At 34.4% G+C, this 18,600-nt stretch overlaps 1 protein-coding gene across 2 annotated transcripts in view; it reads left to right on the forward strand.

Annotated features, from left to right (window-relative positions):
- Positions 1 to 17,119, forward strand: part of LOC126264194 (uncharacterized) — a 153,077-nt gene extending 135,958 nt beyond the window's left edge. The window contains exons 2-3 of one of the 2 annotated variants that reach the window (XM_049961052.1): positions 15,806 to 16,342; positions 16,423 to 17,119. In XM_049961052.1, the coding sequence (XP_049817009.1) occupies positions 16,070 to 16,342; positions 16,423 to 16,527 (378 nt within the window). In that variant the 5' untranslated portion in view covers positions 15,806 to 16,069 and the 3' untranslated portion in view covers positions 16,528 to 17,119. Of the gene's footprint in view, positions 1 to 15,278; positions 16,343 to 16,422 lie in introns of those variants that run through there. The other variant, XM_049961051.1, reaches the window with a different exon arrangement.
- The last annotated feature ends 1,481 nt before the right edge of the window (positions 17,120 to 18,600 follow it).

Raw genomic sequence — 18,600 nt, forward strand, 5'->3', positions numbered from 1 at the left:
TAATTAGTTGCTAATCTTATAATCGCGATTATAGGAACCTGGGATCATTTTAAGTAGTATTTTTCTAAAAAAACTACTTTACCGTGCAATAAGGTATAACATAACTGAAAAGAAAGATAAACATTCAAGAGGTGACACACAATTTACTTGGTTTATCTATATGCTATATGCAGAATCTTAACATCTACTACATGTCTGATCGGTATTCTAAATAAATGATTTTCCAAGTAAATTGCGTCTCAATTCTTGACTCTGTTATAGCGTAAGCTTTATTTTCAAGAATAAGATATTTTTTCGCATTGTAAATTAAATTATATCAGCAGAATGCTACACAGTTAACTGTGACTGGAAAATAGCTCCTCGATTATTATTATAGGATCCTGTGTTCAGAATATCTCGACAATTTAGAATATCATCTTTCTATATTTGGTATCGCCAATATAAAATCGGCCAACAAGCAAAATGAAATAACTGAAATATCAGTTGTCAGTTAGTTGTCAAGACAAACGTACAGGACCAGAGTTCTCAAAAACTTATTCTCCTGTTTTAAGAAATTGTTAGTAAATAGTTTCATTATTTATTCCATATGGTATTACTCAAGCCTTAACCATTATGTTAAACCCTACACATTTTCCATTTAAATTTAATCCATTGATGTTAATCAAAGTTGACTTTTTTTAGAAATTATGTGTTATTCCTTATGAATTACTTCTGAAATAAATTGATGGCGTGTATGTAGTTGTTGAGTTTTTGAATGATGACCTAGTGTTCTAAAGTTTCACAGCATCTCTTGAATGTTGAAATTGTTAATATTTTAAATTAAGTTTTGGGAACAGTTGTAAATTACAGATGCTAGGTTACAACAAGTGTTCTGTTGTTTTTTTAAATTTGGATTCCCTTAGATACAGAATTTATTGCAGTTAATCAAGGCGGAATATTGTAACAATTACATTAATAACGAAATATATCTATTTCAGAGCTCTGATTTCAAATAGTGTTAATTAATCATGAAATACTCGGAAATCAAGCCACATGAAAATTTCCCGTGGGCTTTTATTTTGCTGTATCAAAATATTACCAATTATATTTAAAGTTCACTTAAATAAAGTTAGGAGATAAGATATATTAACAAAACACCAAAATGTCTTAGAAACTGTAAAAAAAAATCCCGATTTGTATATATATCAAAAGTTAACCAAAGTTATACAATATTACAGAGTACAGAGAGTATTTAGTGTAAAATATCGTGTTATATATACCGCCCCTTTGGTTGACTGAACCAACGTACTACAACGCCTTATAATCAAATTGAGACATCCCTAATTAAAAATCGCTCCGTTATTTTCCTTCATTCAAAAAAATCTTTGGTCACTGTGTTTTTCATTCTCTTCTACAATATGATTTATTCAATCAATTTTTGAAGATAAATTTTGCAATACCCTCAAAAATTATTTCTTTTTACAGATTGCAATTTTAAATAAAGTATCTTAAGAACTCCATCTACATCCCAACGCATATGGAAAGTTACTACCACGATTTTAACATATTTTTAAAGCAAGTATGGAGCATATAGGTAAAGCAAGTAAATTGTGTCTCACTTCTTGAATGTCTATAAGAGCATAAACTTTCTTTTCAATTATGATATACCTTATTACAGATATTTTATAAGAATACTGCTTAATAGGATACGAAGCTCCGCGATGTTTGGTTATATATAATTACTTCTTTCCATGATCGGTATCGTGATTATATGGTAACCGAATAAGCAGAACGAAAATACTACAACTTTAGTTCTCGATGATGTTGTCAGTGTTTTGTCAAAATATGCCTACTCCCAAGAAAATGTGGAAACACTAAAAATATATATGCACTAAAGTAGATGAAAGTTTTAACAAAACTACAACAGATAAATCTATTAATTATAAATTTCAACCCAACAAAGATTTCAAATCTTTATTTCCCCAGAAAATTGTGAAATAGAAATCACTATTTCATGATTTGGTTTATAAATTGTGTTAACATTATTTGAACTTGTCATCCAGACATGAAGAATCTAAATAATTTACGACATAAAATTATCAAATATGGAAAGATTGGTAAATTAGTGTTGTTTGAGGGTGATAATTAAAGGTGAAGGAGAAAAATTCAGTGCATAGTTGAAATCTGTCGCTCACTTATTCAAGCTGAAAGAAACAACTACGTGAATTTACTGTTGATTTAAAAAGGTGAAATATTTAAACAGTTACAAAAATAGCAACTTACCGTCTGAAGGTTTAGATTACGAGCCCTGCAAGGCACTGAAATCAAATTAGTGGCAGATCTCTCGTCGACATTTATTTTCGACAGGTAATTAATATGTGAAACGAAATTGTTTTTGTTAACTTTGTTAATTTTATATTTCCATTAGAATAGATTGCTGCTAAGAGAAGTTTCAACCACTATAAGGTGAGGAATAGAATTGAAAATAAAATTTTAATTAATTTGTAATTAAAAAATAAAACGAGTGAGTGTGTGATTGAGTGACATTTTGCAAACAAGTATCAATAGCAACGAATTGTTTGTCAAAAAATAAAATAACATGTCAAATTACGTTTCTCTATGGCATATGTCAGAACTATGTAATTTATAAAAAAGCTGTCTTCTCTCAAGCATATTTGATTTGATTCTTACATTGTATTAATATAACACCCAATTGTGGTTCAGTTATATCTTTTCTTATAATTCGTTTTAATCCACTGTCTCAGCAAATTGACAGAGCAAAGGAATATCGTGGTGATTTTTCAATTTGTTATAATATTTTTGATGGTAGAACTGTTTCGAATCAATCTCATCCTTGTATTTCAACCTACAGTGGATGACCATAAATGAGATTCCCAAATATTTAAATATAACATAACTTTACAAATAAAACTACTTTGTTTAACTTATGTCGATATTTTAATATTAGTTTGGTGTTATAAAATGGTTTCGACACATTGCCGATTTTTTCAACATCCAATTATTCAATGGAAAAATATACAGATATACACAATATAATTATTTATGAATCACATTTTCCGTCATAAATTACAGATTAAAATATAAGTAAAAACTACTACGGCACAATTCTAATATTATAATTACTATAAACATGCTTAATTCTCAGATGTTATTTGAGTTGAAACGTACATACTATGGAAAACTTTCCATAAATTGAAAGTACCTTCTTTATACACAGACAGATATGTGGAACTCCAATGGGAACATTCCTGTCCTCAGCCTTTTTGATAGAACTTTTGAAGACGGTTTCTTGGTATTGCTGTTTTCTCCTTTATTGTGACTTTTTATTGACTTTTTTCGGATTTCTTGAATATTTTTTCATATTTCATAGCCTCAGAGAAAATAGCATGCCCTCAACCTCCGGAGATCTATCTTTCAACACTCTAATCCGGAGATTGCATGTTTGCATGATATCCAACCCTGTGAATCCGACAGATACAAGAGACCTTGTCTCTTGGCTGTCTAGACCTCTGCGTCTCTTTTGAACATCTTTTCTTTACTATGTAGCGATTGTTACGTACCTCTTTAGTTTTCCCTTCTATTTTCCTAAACCTTTATGGTTAACTACTCTTAGGTCATGAACTTCGGATCATTGCCCGGAGAGGGGTTTTTAGTCCCCTCTCTTTGCTCCAATAAAAAAATAATCATAATTTATTCTGAAAACAAATCAATGTTTTATTTTATGGAGCCTTATTCTGTGTTTAGTTGGGAATTCCTGTAAATATAAATAATGAATTTAGCCAAAACTATTCCCTAAAAATAACAGTTTGGTAAGATCGTTTTCATTTCTAGCACTACTGTACATAAGTATTTCTGCTAATTACAATTCTCAATGAGGAAGAACCTCATTAATAAAGAGAGAATATTTAACTATTAATTTTGAAGTGAAGCGTAGGAGCAACTTCAGAAAGATGTGTTTCTTATGAAATAAAAGTCTGAACTGATTAGAGTTTTGTTGTAAACAAATAAAGAAAACTTTTTGGGCTACTTGATTTTATGAAAAATATTGTAATATGTTTATATACAACGAAATTCAAATGTCTACAAGTGAATAATGCATAGAAATTCAAACAAAATGGTCCTGTGGCATAGACAACCAGAGTACCTACATTATAAAGGCGTACAGGATTTGTACAGAAAGCGACTGGTACACGGTAATAAATTGGATAATGATAAATTACCCATGTGGTGTGACAATGTCAACGAGGTAAGCAAGCAAGGAAACCCTTTACTGATAGAGAAGGAAGAAGTAAGCAGTTACTGAATATTGTTCATTCAGATATCTGCGGACCAATGCGAGTCAGATTCGCGGTGGATCAAGATATCTTCTTACATTAATAGACGAATATAATAGGTGGTGCCAGGTTTTTTCCTTAAGTCAAGGAGAGAAGTTTTTGAAAAATTTAAGGAGTACAAAAGAACTGTCGAAAATCAAACTGGTAATGAAATTAAGAGAGAATTAGCTGAGAAATTGAAGATCAAAGATTGCTAGGTTTTTCTTTAGAATAGAAATTAACCAAAGCAAGAAAGGAGTAACACTTAAACAAAAAAAATATATTTCAGAGAAATTCAGAATGGTAGATTGCAATCCAATTAAAACACTGTATGACTGCCACTCAAAATTTAACAGAGATTTAAAACCATTCAAAGACCCCACACGATACAGAGAATTAATTGGTACTCTAATGTACTCTAAGGTAACCGATCAAAACTGAGGCTTTACAATAACTAGCTGTGTCGTTGGATGTGGTACCGCTTTCCTTTCTGCCAATAGAACCTGGATTTGGGCCTCCTTTTCCTTTTCTTATTTCTCGGCTCTTGTCTTTTAATAGGAACTTTAATAGGGTCACTAAATAAAAACGAAAATATCACTACCAACACTTTTCCGTAGTTGCTACCGAAACTTGGTTAAATGACGATCGTTACCTCTGCCATTGATAACAACAGAAAAGTTTCTTATTGTTAGCGACTTTTGTCAATTGTTCAAAGTGTGGGTAGCAACCAGGGAATATTGTTGAAAATTACAATTTTTTTTTGAGTTGTTCGTCCTTCTTTTGTCTGAATTTAGTTATAATAGTTACCATAATCGAAAGAGAAGAGTTGTTAATTTGGCTTGTAACCTCGGTTACTAAACCAATAAACTATGTGTAGGGTCCGGAAAAAAGAAAAGCTAAGTGAAAAACTCAATAAACCCCAAAAGTCTGCTGACGTTTCCAGAGGTACCCGATTTCCTTAGGAATAAAATTTTGGAACTAGAAGGTGAGATACAGAGAGTGAAAGAGTGCTTACACAGCTTTGTCGTCTAAACTAGGGATACTATCGGTAAACTCTGATGGTACCCCTACTCCTAACGCTAATCCCAAATCTTTGTCCCAACTAGCCACCCCTACTCCTGCAAAGTCTCCCAGCTCCAAAACTCAGAAAACTTCTTGGAACTCGGTCACCCCCAAGGAGGTGATGTCAAAATTGTGTAACTACGACGCACCCCACCATTTATGGTTCAGTGTTGAAATTTATGTATATTGAATTGTATTAAAGTATTTTAGACCAAGTGCCCTAAGAATTAGAAGAGCCTTCTCATAGAAAATAAACTCCTTGTTATTAAAGTAATTATTTAATGTTTCTAATTGAATGGAATTATTTGGTAGCGCTAATGGCTAGACGTCTCAGTCTCAGTTTCGGCTCGTATTTTTTGACAACTCACTGACAATCTTGACAACTGATCTCTGTGTAATTTTGTTTTGTTTGGTGTCCGATCCTATAATGCTCTTTGGCGAATTATAGAAAGAGGATATTTCAGTCTGCCAAAATGTGCGAAAAATGGTATCATATAAATATTAATCAAGGAGATGACCCAGCTTACAAATTCCGATAATATGCTTTCCTCAGTTAATTTAATGCTGTCTTGTTAACCCAAAGTAGTTTACCTGAAACATTCTTCTCAATTTACAGCGCAATGTAGCTTAGGCTATTATAAAGAATGAAAAATTATAACACAACTTAAAACAAATAATGTTTCATTTTCTCTTGGGAATCCAATTGTGACTGATGCGATGACCTGTAGGAGTGTACTGAAACTACACATAAACTGTTAAAATTGTAATTTGAATTGTGCGCCTGTAGACAGTTAAGTTGTAATTTTAACACTAAATTCTTAAATATAAGTTTTTCTCCTGAAATAATAAATTGTTTTAAGAAAAATTAACAGGTTATGGAGCCAGAAAAGCCCAGGGAAGCCCAGAATGGCTTACTTACTGAGAAAAGTAATGAAGTTAACCTAAAACGTCAATACGACAATTGAAAAGTGTTTTCTCGTAACATCTGGAATAAGGGTTCTTAAATTGTCAGCAAACAATCAATTGGCATTAATTGAAAAGTTAACCGGCCGAGATAATTACGTAACGTGGCGATTTGCTCTAAAAACATACCTACAGCAAGAGGAGTTGTGGAACTGCATAGACCCCACCACATGTGTCATTGTGGACACAAAACGAGACACAAAGGCAAAAACTAAGATAAATTTACTAGTTGTCTAAATAAATTACGTGCACATGCAAGAGAGTAGTACTGCAAAAGAAGTATGGGATACGTTTTCATAAGTATTTGATGACTCTTTGTTGACACGCTGTGATGGGCTGCTGCGTGATCTCTATAATACTTCACTTACTGTATGTCAAAACGTAGAGAAATATGTGAGCAAAATTATGTGTACTGCTCACAAGCTCAGAAACATCGGTTTCGCAGTTGACGATGAATGACTAGTAACATTGCTACTCTCCGGTCTACCCGAGTCCTCCTATCAACCTATGATTATTGCTATTGAAAGCTCCGGCATGAAGATAACTTCAATTTCTGTGAAATCAAAACTATCACAAGATGTTAAACAACCTGAAAGTGACTCAACAGTATTCTCAGTCAACAATACCAACCACAAGATACAAAGTAAGTAAGGGTGCTACACTTGTAATAAGTAAGGTCATAAAAGTCCTCAAATGCAAATCCAGGACCAAGGATCATCAATAAAAGAAGAAATGGAAGAAACAAAACAAATTTACTTGAAAGAAGACAACTTTTTTCTAAATTACATATTTCGAATAAGGTTCAATTGCACGTTGGATGTTTTGTTTATATTTTAACGTCTGGCATATGTCACAAGGAATCGTAATCTTAGCAACATAAATATTATTTTCTTTTATTTGATACACAAAATTCCTTCGTTGCTATTGAAACTTGAAAGTTCGTGAAATGTCACTCAGTCCAACACCCACTCCCAAATGTTCGTTTAGTTTTGTAATTACTAATTAATTAAAATTTTATTTATGTGTATATACATCTAGTTATCCTGTTTTCAATATCATCCCTCACGTCGTCCGTATCACATATTCAAACTAAATTATAATAGTTGGAACTTCTCTTAGCAGCAATCTATTCTAATGGAAATATAAAGTTAACAAAGTTAACAAAAACAATTTCTTTTCACATGTTAATTATCTATCAGAATCACAGACAGTTTTTGTATGTCGACGATAGATCTGCAACTAATTTGATTTCCGTGACTTTCAGGAACATTAATCGACATCTCCACATCAAGTTGCCATTATTGTAATTGTTTAAATATTCCTAACGAGTTCCTAAGGAGTTCGCACGTTTTGACAACTCTGGGAATTTTGACAGCTAATGTGAGAGTATTTCGTTCTGCTTAATTGCTGTACTTATAATCGCGATACCGATTATGGAAAGAGGTTATTTTATACGACAAAACATCGCAGAACCTGGGATCCTACAGCAGTATTTGTGTAAAAAGCTACTTTAATGTGTGGGCAAACGCATCAAGATATGCTCCAGCTTTTCTTTTACATTTACCCAAAGTCATTTTAGCTTGAGCCGAACCAACTTTTCTAGAAAAACTACCGCCCAGTCTATTACTCATTTTTAAATTTCAAACACATTATATTAAAATCTTTTATCTAAAGTATAACTTGCGAATATGGTGTTGATTAATTTTTTTATAAAAACTAATCACTTTACATTACAATCGTTATGATTATTTACAGTGGAAAAATTACTTGTCAAATCCAGCCCATTTAATTTAGCAAACAATAAACCATGGCAGATTCTATGAAATGCTTTTAAATGCCTGTATAAACAGCATCAACCTGTAAATGATTATCAAGAGCACCAACTGTCGAGAGGTTATAAATAAGAAGGTTGGTCGCAGAAGATTTACATTTGCAAAATTCATGTTGACTCTCATTTATAATATTTTGGAACTATGGCATAATTATTTTGGAAATGATTTTTTTGGACAATCTTGGTAAACAACAAGTAAACTATCTCCATCCTTTAAGGTAGGCATAACAAATGATTTTTACGTACGTTAGGAAATAAAGTAGATTTTAAAATCATATTAAATTTCATTGTTAGAGGCTTTGTTAATGAGAATCCACAATTCGTTCAATATTGTAGAAGGAATATCATAAGGACCTATATTACTAGATAAATCAAGACTTCTGAGTTCATTGAAAACATCAATCTGGACAAAATTATAATTACGTTTCGAATATAAACAAAAATATTAGATTTGTGTCTGCATTGAAGGCTAAAAAGTGAAACAAACAGCTAACGAAGTGTAAATAATTATTTCTTTTGTTGTTTTTGTCTTTCAATGACGAAATTTTAAGAAGTTACCAAATAATTGTTCAAGATCAGTTTTGAAATCAAATGATATTTTGTACATATTCAGGTTTCAACAGCAATGAAGGCGAAATGTTTATTAATCAAAAGTAAAACATACTTTTGTTGTCTGAAGAATATGCATCGACAAAAGTGTGTGAATTGGTAATTAGACATTGCTATTCCTAACAAATATCAAAATTTTATATATTTTCTTTGATAAGATAATAATAAAACTTAAACATCTTTTTTAGCTGCTTTTTTTCAATTTTGTTAAACTTATAAATTCACATCACATAATTAGGACCTTCCTACTTTCCGCATATTTTGGCAAATTGAAATAACCCCTCTCAGTAATTCGCCTTTAGAGCAGTATATTATTGGACACCAAACGAAACGAAATTACACAAAGATCAGTTGCCAAGATTGTCAATGAGCTGTCAAAAAATATTAACCGAAACTGAGATCTGAGACGGCTAATCATTAGCGCTGTTTTTTCCCAAACCAATTTAAAATTTTCTTCTCTATGAGAAGTCTCTTCTAATTCTTAGTGTACTTGGTCTAAAATACTTTAATACAATTCAATATTCATAAATTTGAATACTGAACCATAACTGGTGCATCGTAGTTAGACAATTTCGACATCACCTCCTTGGGGGTGACCGAGTTCCTGCGTTTTGGAGCTGGAAGACTTTGCAGGAGTGGGGGTGGCTGGTTGGGATAAAGATTTGGGATTAGCTTTAACAACTCTTCTCTTTCGATTATGGTAACTATTATAACTAAATACAGGCAGAGGAAGGACGAATAACTCAAACAAAAATTGTTACTATCAACAATATTTCCTGGTGCACTTTGAACAATTGACAAAAGTCGCTAACAATAAGAGACCTTTCTGTCGTTACCAATGGCAGCGGTAACAATCGTCATTTATCCAAATTTGAGTAGCAACTACGGAAAAGTGTTTGTTAAGGAATGAAATTGCACATTGATACTTGGAACCCCTCTGTATAGATGCCCTAACGCAAGCGTCATGCTACGAAGGGTTTTTAGTTCTTAGTTTTTAGTCTTTGACGTTTCTAGCCGAGTGCACACTTTGTAATAATATAATAAACGATTAGTTTTCTTGTAACATCGACTATTATTCTCATCACACTCACACCTCAGTTTTCAAAAGTGTTTGTAGTGATATTTTTGTTTTTATTTAGTGTCCCTCTTTTGTCTGAATTTAGTTAGTTACCAAATTCAGACAAATGAAAAAATTTGTTTACTTGTCTGGTAACCTTGGTTACCAATCCAAGAAACAACTGAATTAAAATTTTGTTTTCGTACTATAAACAGTTTAATAACCGAATTAGCGATAATGAAATGCGAAAACAGCAAGTGTGCCTGCAAAAGGTCGAGTGGTTCCGAATCCTATTGGAACCGGACGGCACATCGCCAGTTCCGTTCCACAAGAAGTTCATACTAAGAGACAAAAACCGGGAATGAAGAAAAGGAAAATGCGGTTCAAATCCATGTTCTATTGGCAGAAAGAAAGGTCAACCGCGCGGTAAACCCTGAGCACGACTCCGTTCGAAGTTCCGAAAGAGTTAACTATCTAAAGTAAGTAACAACAGCAAAATTCGGCAAAGCGCCACACCGACATCAGACCCCCAAATGGAGTTAGAGATAACGTTCGTCCTTCTGTTTGAATTTAGTTATAAGAGTTGCCATATTCAGACAAAAGAGAAGAGTTGTTAATTTGGCTGGTAACCTCGGTTACTAAACCAATAAACCATGTGTAGAGTCCGCGAAAAAGATAAGCCATGAGGTACCTGAAAACTAGACGTTAAGATTAAAATCTCGGAACTAGAGGGTGAATTACAACGAATGAAAATAAGTAATGCATTAGCTGTCTGCTAAGCTACAGATACCATCGGTAAATCCTGGAAGTACTCCTACTTCTAACCCTAACACCAATCCTTCCTCCCGACCAGCCACCCCACACCTCCAAAACGCAGAAGTCTTCCACAAAGTGGGATACGCCTATGGAGGTGTTCTCGAAATCCTGACGACGCACCCCTGTGCTCACCGAAAGGACACGGAAGCACTGGAAGTATTTGTTTCCATTAAGGTCAAAATACAAAAGTTAATAGTTAGAATATGCCTGCTTACAAGGCGACGTGGAATGATAATGCAAGGTACTCAGTAAAACGCTTATTGACTATTTTACAACATTGGTGGGCTGTATACAACTAACTCTGCTCTTACAACTTAACTCTGTTTCTATAACTATGCTCTTCTGTTGTTTTTATTCTCCGTTGTCATCACAACCGTTATACACGATGTCTAGATATTCTAACATAACTTGCCTCGAGTGAATTGGACCAATGATGAGTAAGTATAGTGTTTGCATGAGTACTGAGGTTTACACTTTAAACTATCAATTATCATTGGTTGATTGTGTCTTATTAAATTTTATACAATATGTTCCTACTTTATCTACATGTAAAAAAATTAAAAACTAAGTTTCCTAAGTTGTTCTCTAAAGAGCTTATAACATTAACTATTCGTTATTCATTTGTAGACATTTGAATTCCGTTCCCATAAACAAATTTCAATGTTTTATTTATTAATTCGTTATTCATTTGTAGACATTTGAATTTCGTTGTCATAAACTAATTTCAATTTTGTTCATAAAATCAGGTAGACCAAAAAGTTTTCTTTACTTGTTTACCACCAAACTTTAATCAGTTCAAACTTTTGTTTCATACGAACCACATCTCTCTGAAGTTGCTCCTACGCTTCAATTCAAAATTATTAGATAAATATTCTCGCTTTTATTAATGAGTCCCTGCCTCATTGGAAATGATAATCGGAAGAAATACTTGTGTATAGTAATGCTAGAAATGAAACAGATCGTATCAAACTGTTATTTTTAGGGAATATTTTTGTCTAAATTCATTAATTTACTTCCAGGAATTCCCAACTAAACAAAGAATAAGTACTTTCATGTATATGACGCTCCTTAAAACAACACATTAATACCTAATTAATTTGTTTTCAGAATAAATTAAGATTGAAATCTTAAAGTACGATGCAAAAGGCAAATGGTGTAGAGATTCTAGTGGCCCAAGAATTGGATTTAAATGTAAGTATAATTTTCATCTGTATTCAACATTTTTATAATTAATGACATATTTTATGTTAAAACACACAATTAAATTATTTAAATTAAATGAAAAACAAATAAAATTGGTATATATAATGAAATTAAAATTTAATATTAATTTTATATATCTTTTTTAAAGTATTTCGACAATTCGTTGGGCACGAGGAGTTACGTTCACATGGAAAGGCTGATTACCATCATATAAATGAAGATGAAATGAGCCACGACACAACCTGACGACATCGGCAAATATTTTCTCTGAGGCTATGGAATATCAAAAAAATCCAAGAAATCCGAAAAAAGTACAAGAAAAAATCACAATAAAGAAGAAAACATCATTACCAAGAAACCGTATTCAAAAGTTCTACCAAAAAGGCTGAGGACTGGAATGTTCCCGTTTGAGTTCCACATTTCTATCTCTGTATATAGCAAGTACTTTCATTTTATGGAAATGTTTCCATAGTGTGGATCTAGGTTTCAACTCATCTATCATCTGAGAATGAAGCTTGTTTATAGCAATTATAATTTTAGATTAGTGCCGAAGTAATTTTTCCTTAAATTTTAATCTGTACTGTAATCACTAAATGTGTTTCCTAAAAAAATATGTTGCATATAACTTTTAAGTACCTCCACTGAATAGTTGAAGGTTAAAAAAATCGACAATGGGTCGAAACCATTTGTTAACAACCAAACTTATATTAAATTAATCACATAACTTAAAGGTATACAAAGTAGTTTTATTTGTAAAGTTATATTATATATAAATATTTGGGAATCACATTTATGGTCATTTAGTGTAGGTTGAAATATAAGGATGAATTTGATTCGGAACAGTTTTACCATTTAGTATAACTCATCTCATCTCGATATTTCTTTGCTCTGTCAATTTGTTGACACTGTGGATTCAAACGAATAGAATTATACCAAAAAATATAACTGAACCACAACTTGATGTAATATTAATACAATGCAAGATCAAATCAAATTTACTTGAAAGACGACATCCCTCACCTCTCTTAGCAACAAAGTATATATCGGCATTTAAGTATAAAGTTAACAATGTTAACAAAAGCAATTTCTATTCACATGTTAATTATCTACAGAATCACAGACAGTATTTCTTTGATTCAAAATAAATGTCGACGAGAGATCTGCAACTGATTTGATTTCAGTGACTCGTAATCGAAACCTTCAGAGAGTAGGTTGCTATTATTGTAAATGTTTAATTATTTCACCTTTTTAAATCAAAAGTTAATTCACGTAGTTGATTCTTTAAGCAAGAATTAGTGAGCGGCAAATTTCAGCTAGGTACTGAATTTTTTCTATCACGTTTGGTTGGATTATTACCCTCAAATAACACTAAGATACCAATCTTTCCAAATTTGCTAATTTTATGTCAAAATTTAATTTTAGATTCCTCATCTCTAGATGACAACTTCAAATAATGTCAACACATTTTGTTTACAAAATCATGAAAAAGTGATTTCCACTTTACAATTTTCTGATTTGCAATCTTTGTTCAGATGAAATTTATAATTAATAGCTGTATCATTTGTAATTTTGTTGAAATTTTCATCTACGTTTGTGCATATATATTTTAAGTGTCTCCACGTTTTCATGAGAGCAGACAAATTGGACAACTTGGCCATAGTTGCTGATTTATAATCGCTATTATAGGAACCTGGGATCCTATTAAGTAGTATTTTTCTAAAAAATCTTTATAAACATTCAAGAGGTGAAACACAATTTACTTTACCTACATGCTCCATACTTGCTTTAAAATAAAGTTCAAATCGTGGTGGTGAATCAAAACTTGAAGATTGTGATGCACAATATAAATTGAACTTTGCGAATGTTATTTGATGGGATAAGAACCCTTTAGAAGATAAATAAAAGTTGCTCAAGTTTTTTGTGCTCTTCGCAATAACTAAATGAACAAGTTTAGAAGGTAAATTTACCAAAGAATAGTTTTGTACATAATCTGGGTTCATTAGCAACGAAGGCAGTTTGTTTATCAAACAAAAGAAACACATTCAATATTCATACATTCTTCCTTTCTATTTACCTGGAAGAATATCATCATCTAACACATGTCTGATCGGTATTCCAAATAAATGCTTTTCTAAGAAAATTGTGTCTCAATTCTTGACTCTGTTATAGCGTAAGCTTTATTTTCAATTATAAGATGTTTTTTCGCATTGTAAATTAAATTGTATCAAAAGAATGTTTCTCTGTTAACTGTCACAGGAGGATAGCTCCTCCATTATTATTATAGAATCCTGTGTTCAGAATATCTCGACAATTTAGAATATCATCTTTCTATATTTGGTATCGCCAATAGAAAATCGACCAACAAGCAAAATGAAATAACTGAAATATCAGTTGTCAGTCAGTTGTCAAAACAAACGTACAGGTCCAGAGTTCTCTTTTTTTTTATTGGGTCAAATAGGGGAAAATATACAAGACGCATTCTGTTGGATGTCGAAGGCAGTGTCGGACTAACCGACTAAAAACCCCTCTCCGGGCATCGATCCGAAGATCATGGCCTAAGAGTATAACCATATAGGTTTAGGAAAATAGAGAGAAGGAAAAAATTAAAGAGGTTTGCAGCTAACCGCCACATACTAAAGAAAAGATGTCCCAAAGAGACGCAGAGGTCTAGACAGCCAAGAGATAAGGTCTCTTGCATCTGTTAGATTCACAGGGTTGGATGTCATGCAAGCATGCAATCTCCGGATTAGAGTGTTGAAAGATAGATCTCCGGAGATTGAGGGCATGTTTGCGCCGCAGCTCCAAAAGAGAGGAAATGTTGTATTCGAAACAGACTTGTCTGTTACGAATATAGTATGGGACACCAAGGGCCGACCTCACTAGCCACATGTAGGTCCCTTGCAGGGACCTAATGAGCCAAGGGGCGGCGGTGCCCCATATAGGAAAAGCATAAGTGAAAAGAGAGTGGACTGTCGCGTTAAAAACACGCAGCTTAACTAAAGAGGAAAGACGTTTAGAAAGGAAGAAAGATTTCAAAGCAACAAAGGCTACTAGAGCTTTCCACTTTACCAAAGCGACCTGGCGAGAGAAACTGAGTTTCTTGTCAAGTATGACACCCAGGTACTTGGCGCTGGGACTCCACTCAACTTGATGATCATTGATAAGGAATTTAGGTGGCAACCTTCGTCGATTTGAGAAGAAGATAGCTTCGGATTTAGAACGATTGATCTCCAATCTCCATCGAGAGAACCAACAGAGCAGTTTAGGCAGGAAGTTCCTAATATGGATCTCCGCATAAACTATACATCTATGGGAGCTAATTAAGGCAACGTCATCGGCATACATTGCTATAGTAACTCTAGGACAAGATGGTATGTCGCTACAATAGAGATTGAAGAGAGTAGGTGATAGTTTGGAGCCTTGCGGGACACCAGCGGTAATAGTTCTCGAAGAAGAGAACTCGCTTCCAACCCTGGAACGAAAGGAGCGGTTGGAAAGGAAAGATCGGATAGTGCCGATCAGATAAGAAGGAAAATTTAACGAAGCCAGTTTGTGTATTAGACCAGCGTGCCAAACCCTGTCAAATGCCTGCTTGACATCAAGGAGCAACATGGTACCATGCTGCCCCTTGTTACGCCTTCCAGCCATGTCCTCGGTCACTCGCAAAATCTGATGACCGGTACCATGGCCTCGACGAAATCCAAACTGAGCGTTCGGCAGGATGTGCTGGTCAGCCATAAATTCCTCAAGCCGAGTCCGAATAACCTGCTCCGCCACCTTGCTTAGCGAAGAAAGGAGGCTAATGGGACGATAACTGCTAGCAAGGTGGGCAGGTTTGTTGGGTTTTAAAATGGACACTACCGTCGCCACCTTCCATGCCGACGGGAAGTAGTGGAGACGGAGCATCGCATTTATAATGTTAGTAAGCATTACCACCTGAATGGTAGCAAGCTTCTTAAGGGCCACGTTGGGGATGGTGTCTGGGCCGGGACTTTTCCGGTTATTGAGGGCTTTAAGGATACCTCTGACTTCGCTGGGAGAAGTAGGAAGAATGTCACTATCAGGTTTTGGGAAAGTCATAGAGTCCACCTGACGGCTGATGGAGTTGTGCTCTACAACAAACCCAGGAAGACTGGCGTTTGGAGAGCATTGCCGCTCAAGGGAGTCTGCAAACACCTCCGCTTTATCCTTGTCCAGGACGACTTTGATGCCATCATGAACAAGGTGCGGATAGCGCATACGCCTCCCTCAGATAGACCTTATGACTTTCCAGGTCCGACGAGGATGGAGTTCGGCCTCTGCTATGAACTCCTGGAACGAGGAGCTCCGGAGTTCAAGCAGGCAGGCCCGGACCTCACGGCTCAGGGCGTTGTACCGTGCCTTGATGAAGGGGTCTCGAGTACGCTGCCAAAGTTTCCTGCTACGGTTTTTCTTCCTGATGAGGGTGACAACCTCGCCAGGAAGACTATGCTGCTTGCAGATGTTAGGGTAAGCATGCGTCGACCGTTCTAAGGCTGTCAGGATGTCATTTGACAGCCTATCCACTTCACCGTCTATATCCCTTTCAGAGTTCAAAATCCTGCACCGCAAATCGGTGGTTTCCATTAAATAACGGAATTGCAACCAGTTGGTTTTCCTCTTACGAGGCTCCCACTGGCAACAATTCTCGTTAAGTGCAAGGGAGATCGGGTTGTGGTCCGAAGACAACACCTGGTGGTTAATGACCTCCGGCACCTCTGTGATGTTTTTGCAGAGGAACATGGAAAGGATATCAGGTCGGCATGAGGGACTATCAGGGAAGTGGTTTGGCGTCTCGGTGGTTTCCACCGAGAACCGGTAGTCCAGTGACGCCCGCAGCAGGAAACCGCCGTTGGTGTTAGATTTTACACAACCCCACGCTGTGTGCTTACTGTTGAAGTCCCCAGCAATGGGGACGGGAGATTGAGTCAGGAAACTCTCTCAGTCGGTCGAACATAAGCCGAGACAATCCTAAGCGGACCACTTTCTAGGGCGAGTTCGACTCCAATCGACTCGCCCAGAAAGAGGGACGTATCGATCCTCTCTGGTGCCTGATGGAGTTCCGGATCAGAATGCCAACCCCTCCACCTGCTCCAGAAAAACGATCAGCCCGGAGGATAGAGTATCCTGGGATAAAGAATCCCATGTCCGGTTTTAGGAATGTCTCCTGCAGACATCGGCTTCAGAGTCTCTCAAAAACTTATTCTCCTGTTTTAAGAAATTGTTAGTAAATAATTTCATTATTTATTCCATATGGTATTAGTCAAGCCTTAACCATTATGTTAAACCCTACACATTTTCCATTTAAAATCAATCCATTGATGTTAATCATCAAATTTGACTCTTTTAAGAAATTATGTGTTATGAATTACATCTGAAATAAATTGATGGCGTGTATGTAGTTGTTGAGTTTTTGAATGATGAGATACCTAGTGTTCTCAAGTTTCACTGCATCTCTTGAATGTTGATATTGTTAATATTTCAAATTAAGTTGTAGGAATAATTGTAAATAACAGTTACTAATTTACAATAAGTGTTGTATTGTTTTTTAAATTTGAATTCCCTTAGGTACATAATTTATTGCAGTTAATCAATCATATTGGAACAGTTACACTAATAACAAAATATATCTATTTTAGAGCTCTGATTTCAAATAGTGTTAATTAGTCATGAAATTCTCGAAAATCAAGTCACATGAAAAATTCCCGCGGGCTTTAATTTTGCTGAATCAAAATATTACCAATCATATTAAAATTCATTTAAGTAAAGTTAGGCATATGATATATTATCAAAACACCAAGATGTCTTAGAAACTGTAAAAAAGAATTCCGATTTGTATATATATCAAAAGTTAATCAAAGTTATACAATATTACATAGTACAGAGAGTATTTAGTGTACAATATCGTGTTATATATACCGCCCCTTTGGTTGACTGAATCAATGCACACAACGCCGTATAATCAAATTGAGTCATCCTTAATTAAAAATCGCTCCGTTATTTTCCTTCTTTCAAAGAAACCTTTGGTCACTGTGTTTTTCAGTCTCTTCCACAATATGATTTATTCAATCAATTTTTGAAGATAATTTTTGCAATACCCTCAAAAATTATTTCTTTTTACAGATGGCAAATTTAAATAAATCATCCTAAGAACTCCATCTACATCCCAACGCATATGGAGAGTTACTACCACGATTTTAACATATTTTTAAAGCAAGTATGGAGCATATAGGTAAAGCAAGTAAATTGTGTCTCACTTCTTGAATGTCTATAGGAGCATAAACTTTCATTTCAATTATGATATTATTATTATTATTATTATTATAGATATTTTAGAAGAATACTGCTTAATAGGATACAAGGGTCCGCGATGTTTGGTAGTATAAAATACCTTCATTCTATGATCAGTATCGCGAATAAGCAGAACGAAAATACTCCATCTTTAGTTCTCGATGTTGTCAGTGTGTTGTCAAAACACGCATACTGTCAAGAAAATATGGAGACACCAAAAATATATATGCACCAAAGTAGATGAAAATTTTAGCAGACCTGCAAATGATAAAGCCATTAATTATAAGTTTCAACCGAACAAAGATTGCAAATCAATATTTACGCAGAAAATTGTAAAATAGAAATTACTATTTTATGATTTGGTTTATAAGTTGTGTTGATATTATTTGAATTTGTCATCCAGACATGAGGAATCTAAATAATTTGCGATATAAAAT

This window comes from Aethina tumida, chromosome 1 (assembly GCF_024364675.1).
Source record: "Aethina tumida isolate Nest 87 chromosome 1, icAetTumi1.1, whole genome shotgun sequence".
Lineage (NCBI taxonomy): Eukaryota > Metazoa > Arthropoda > Insecta > Coleoptera > Nitidulidae > Aethina > Aethina tumida.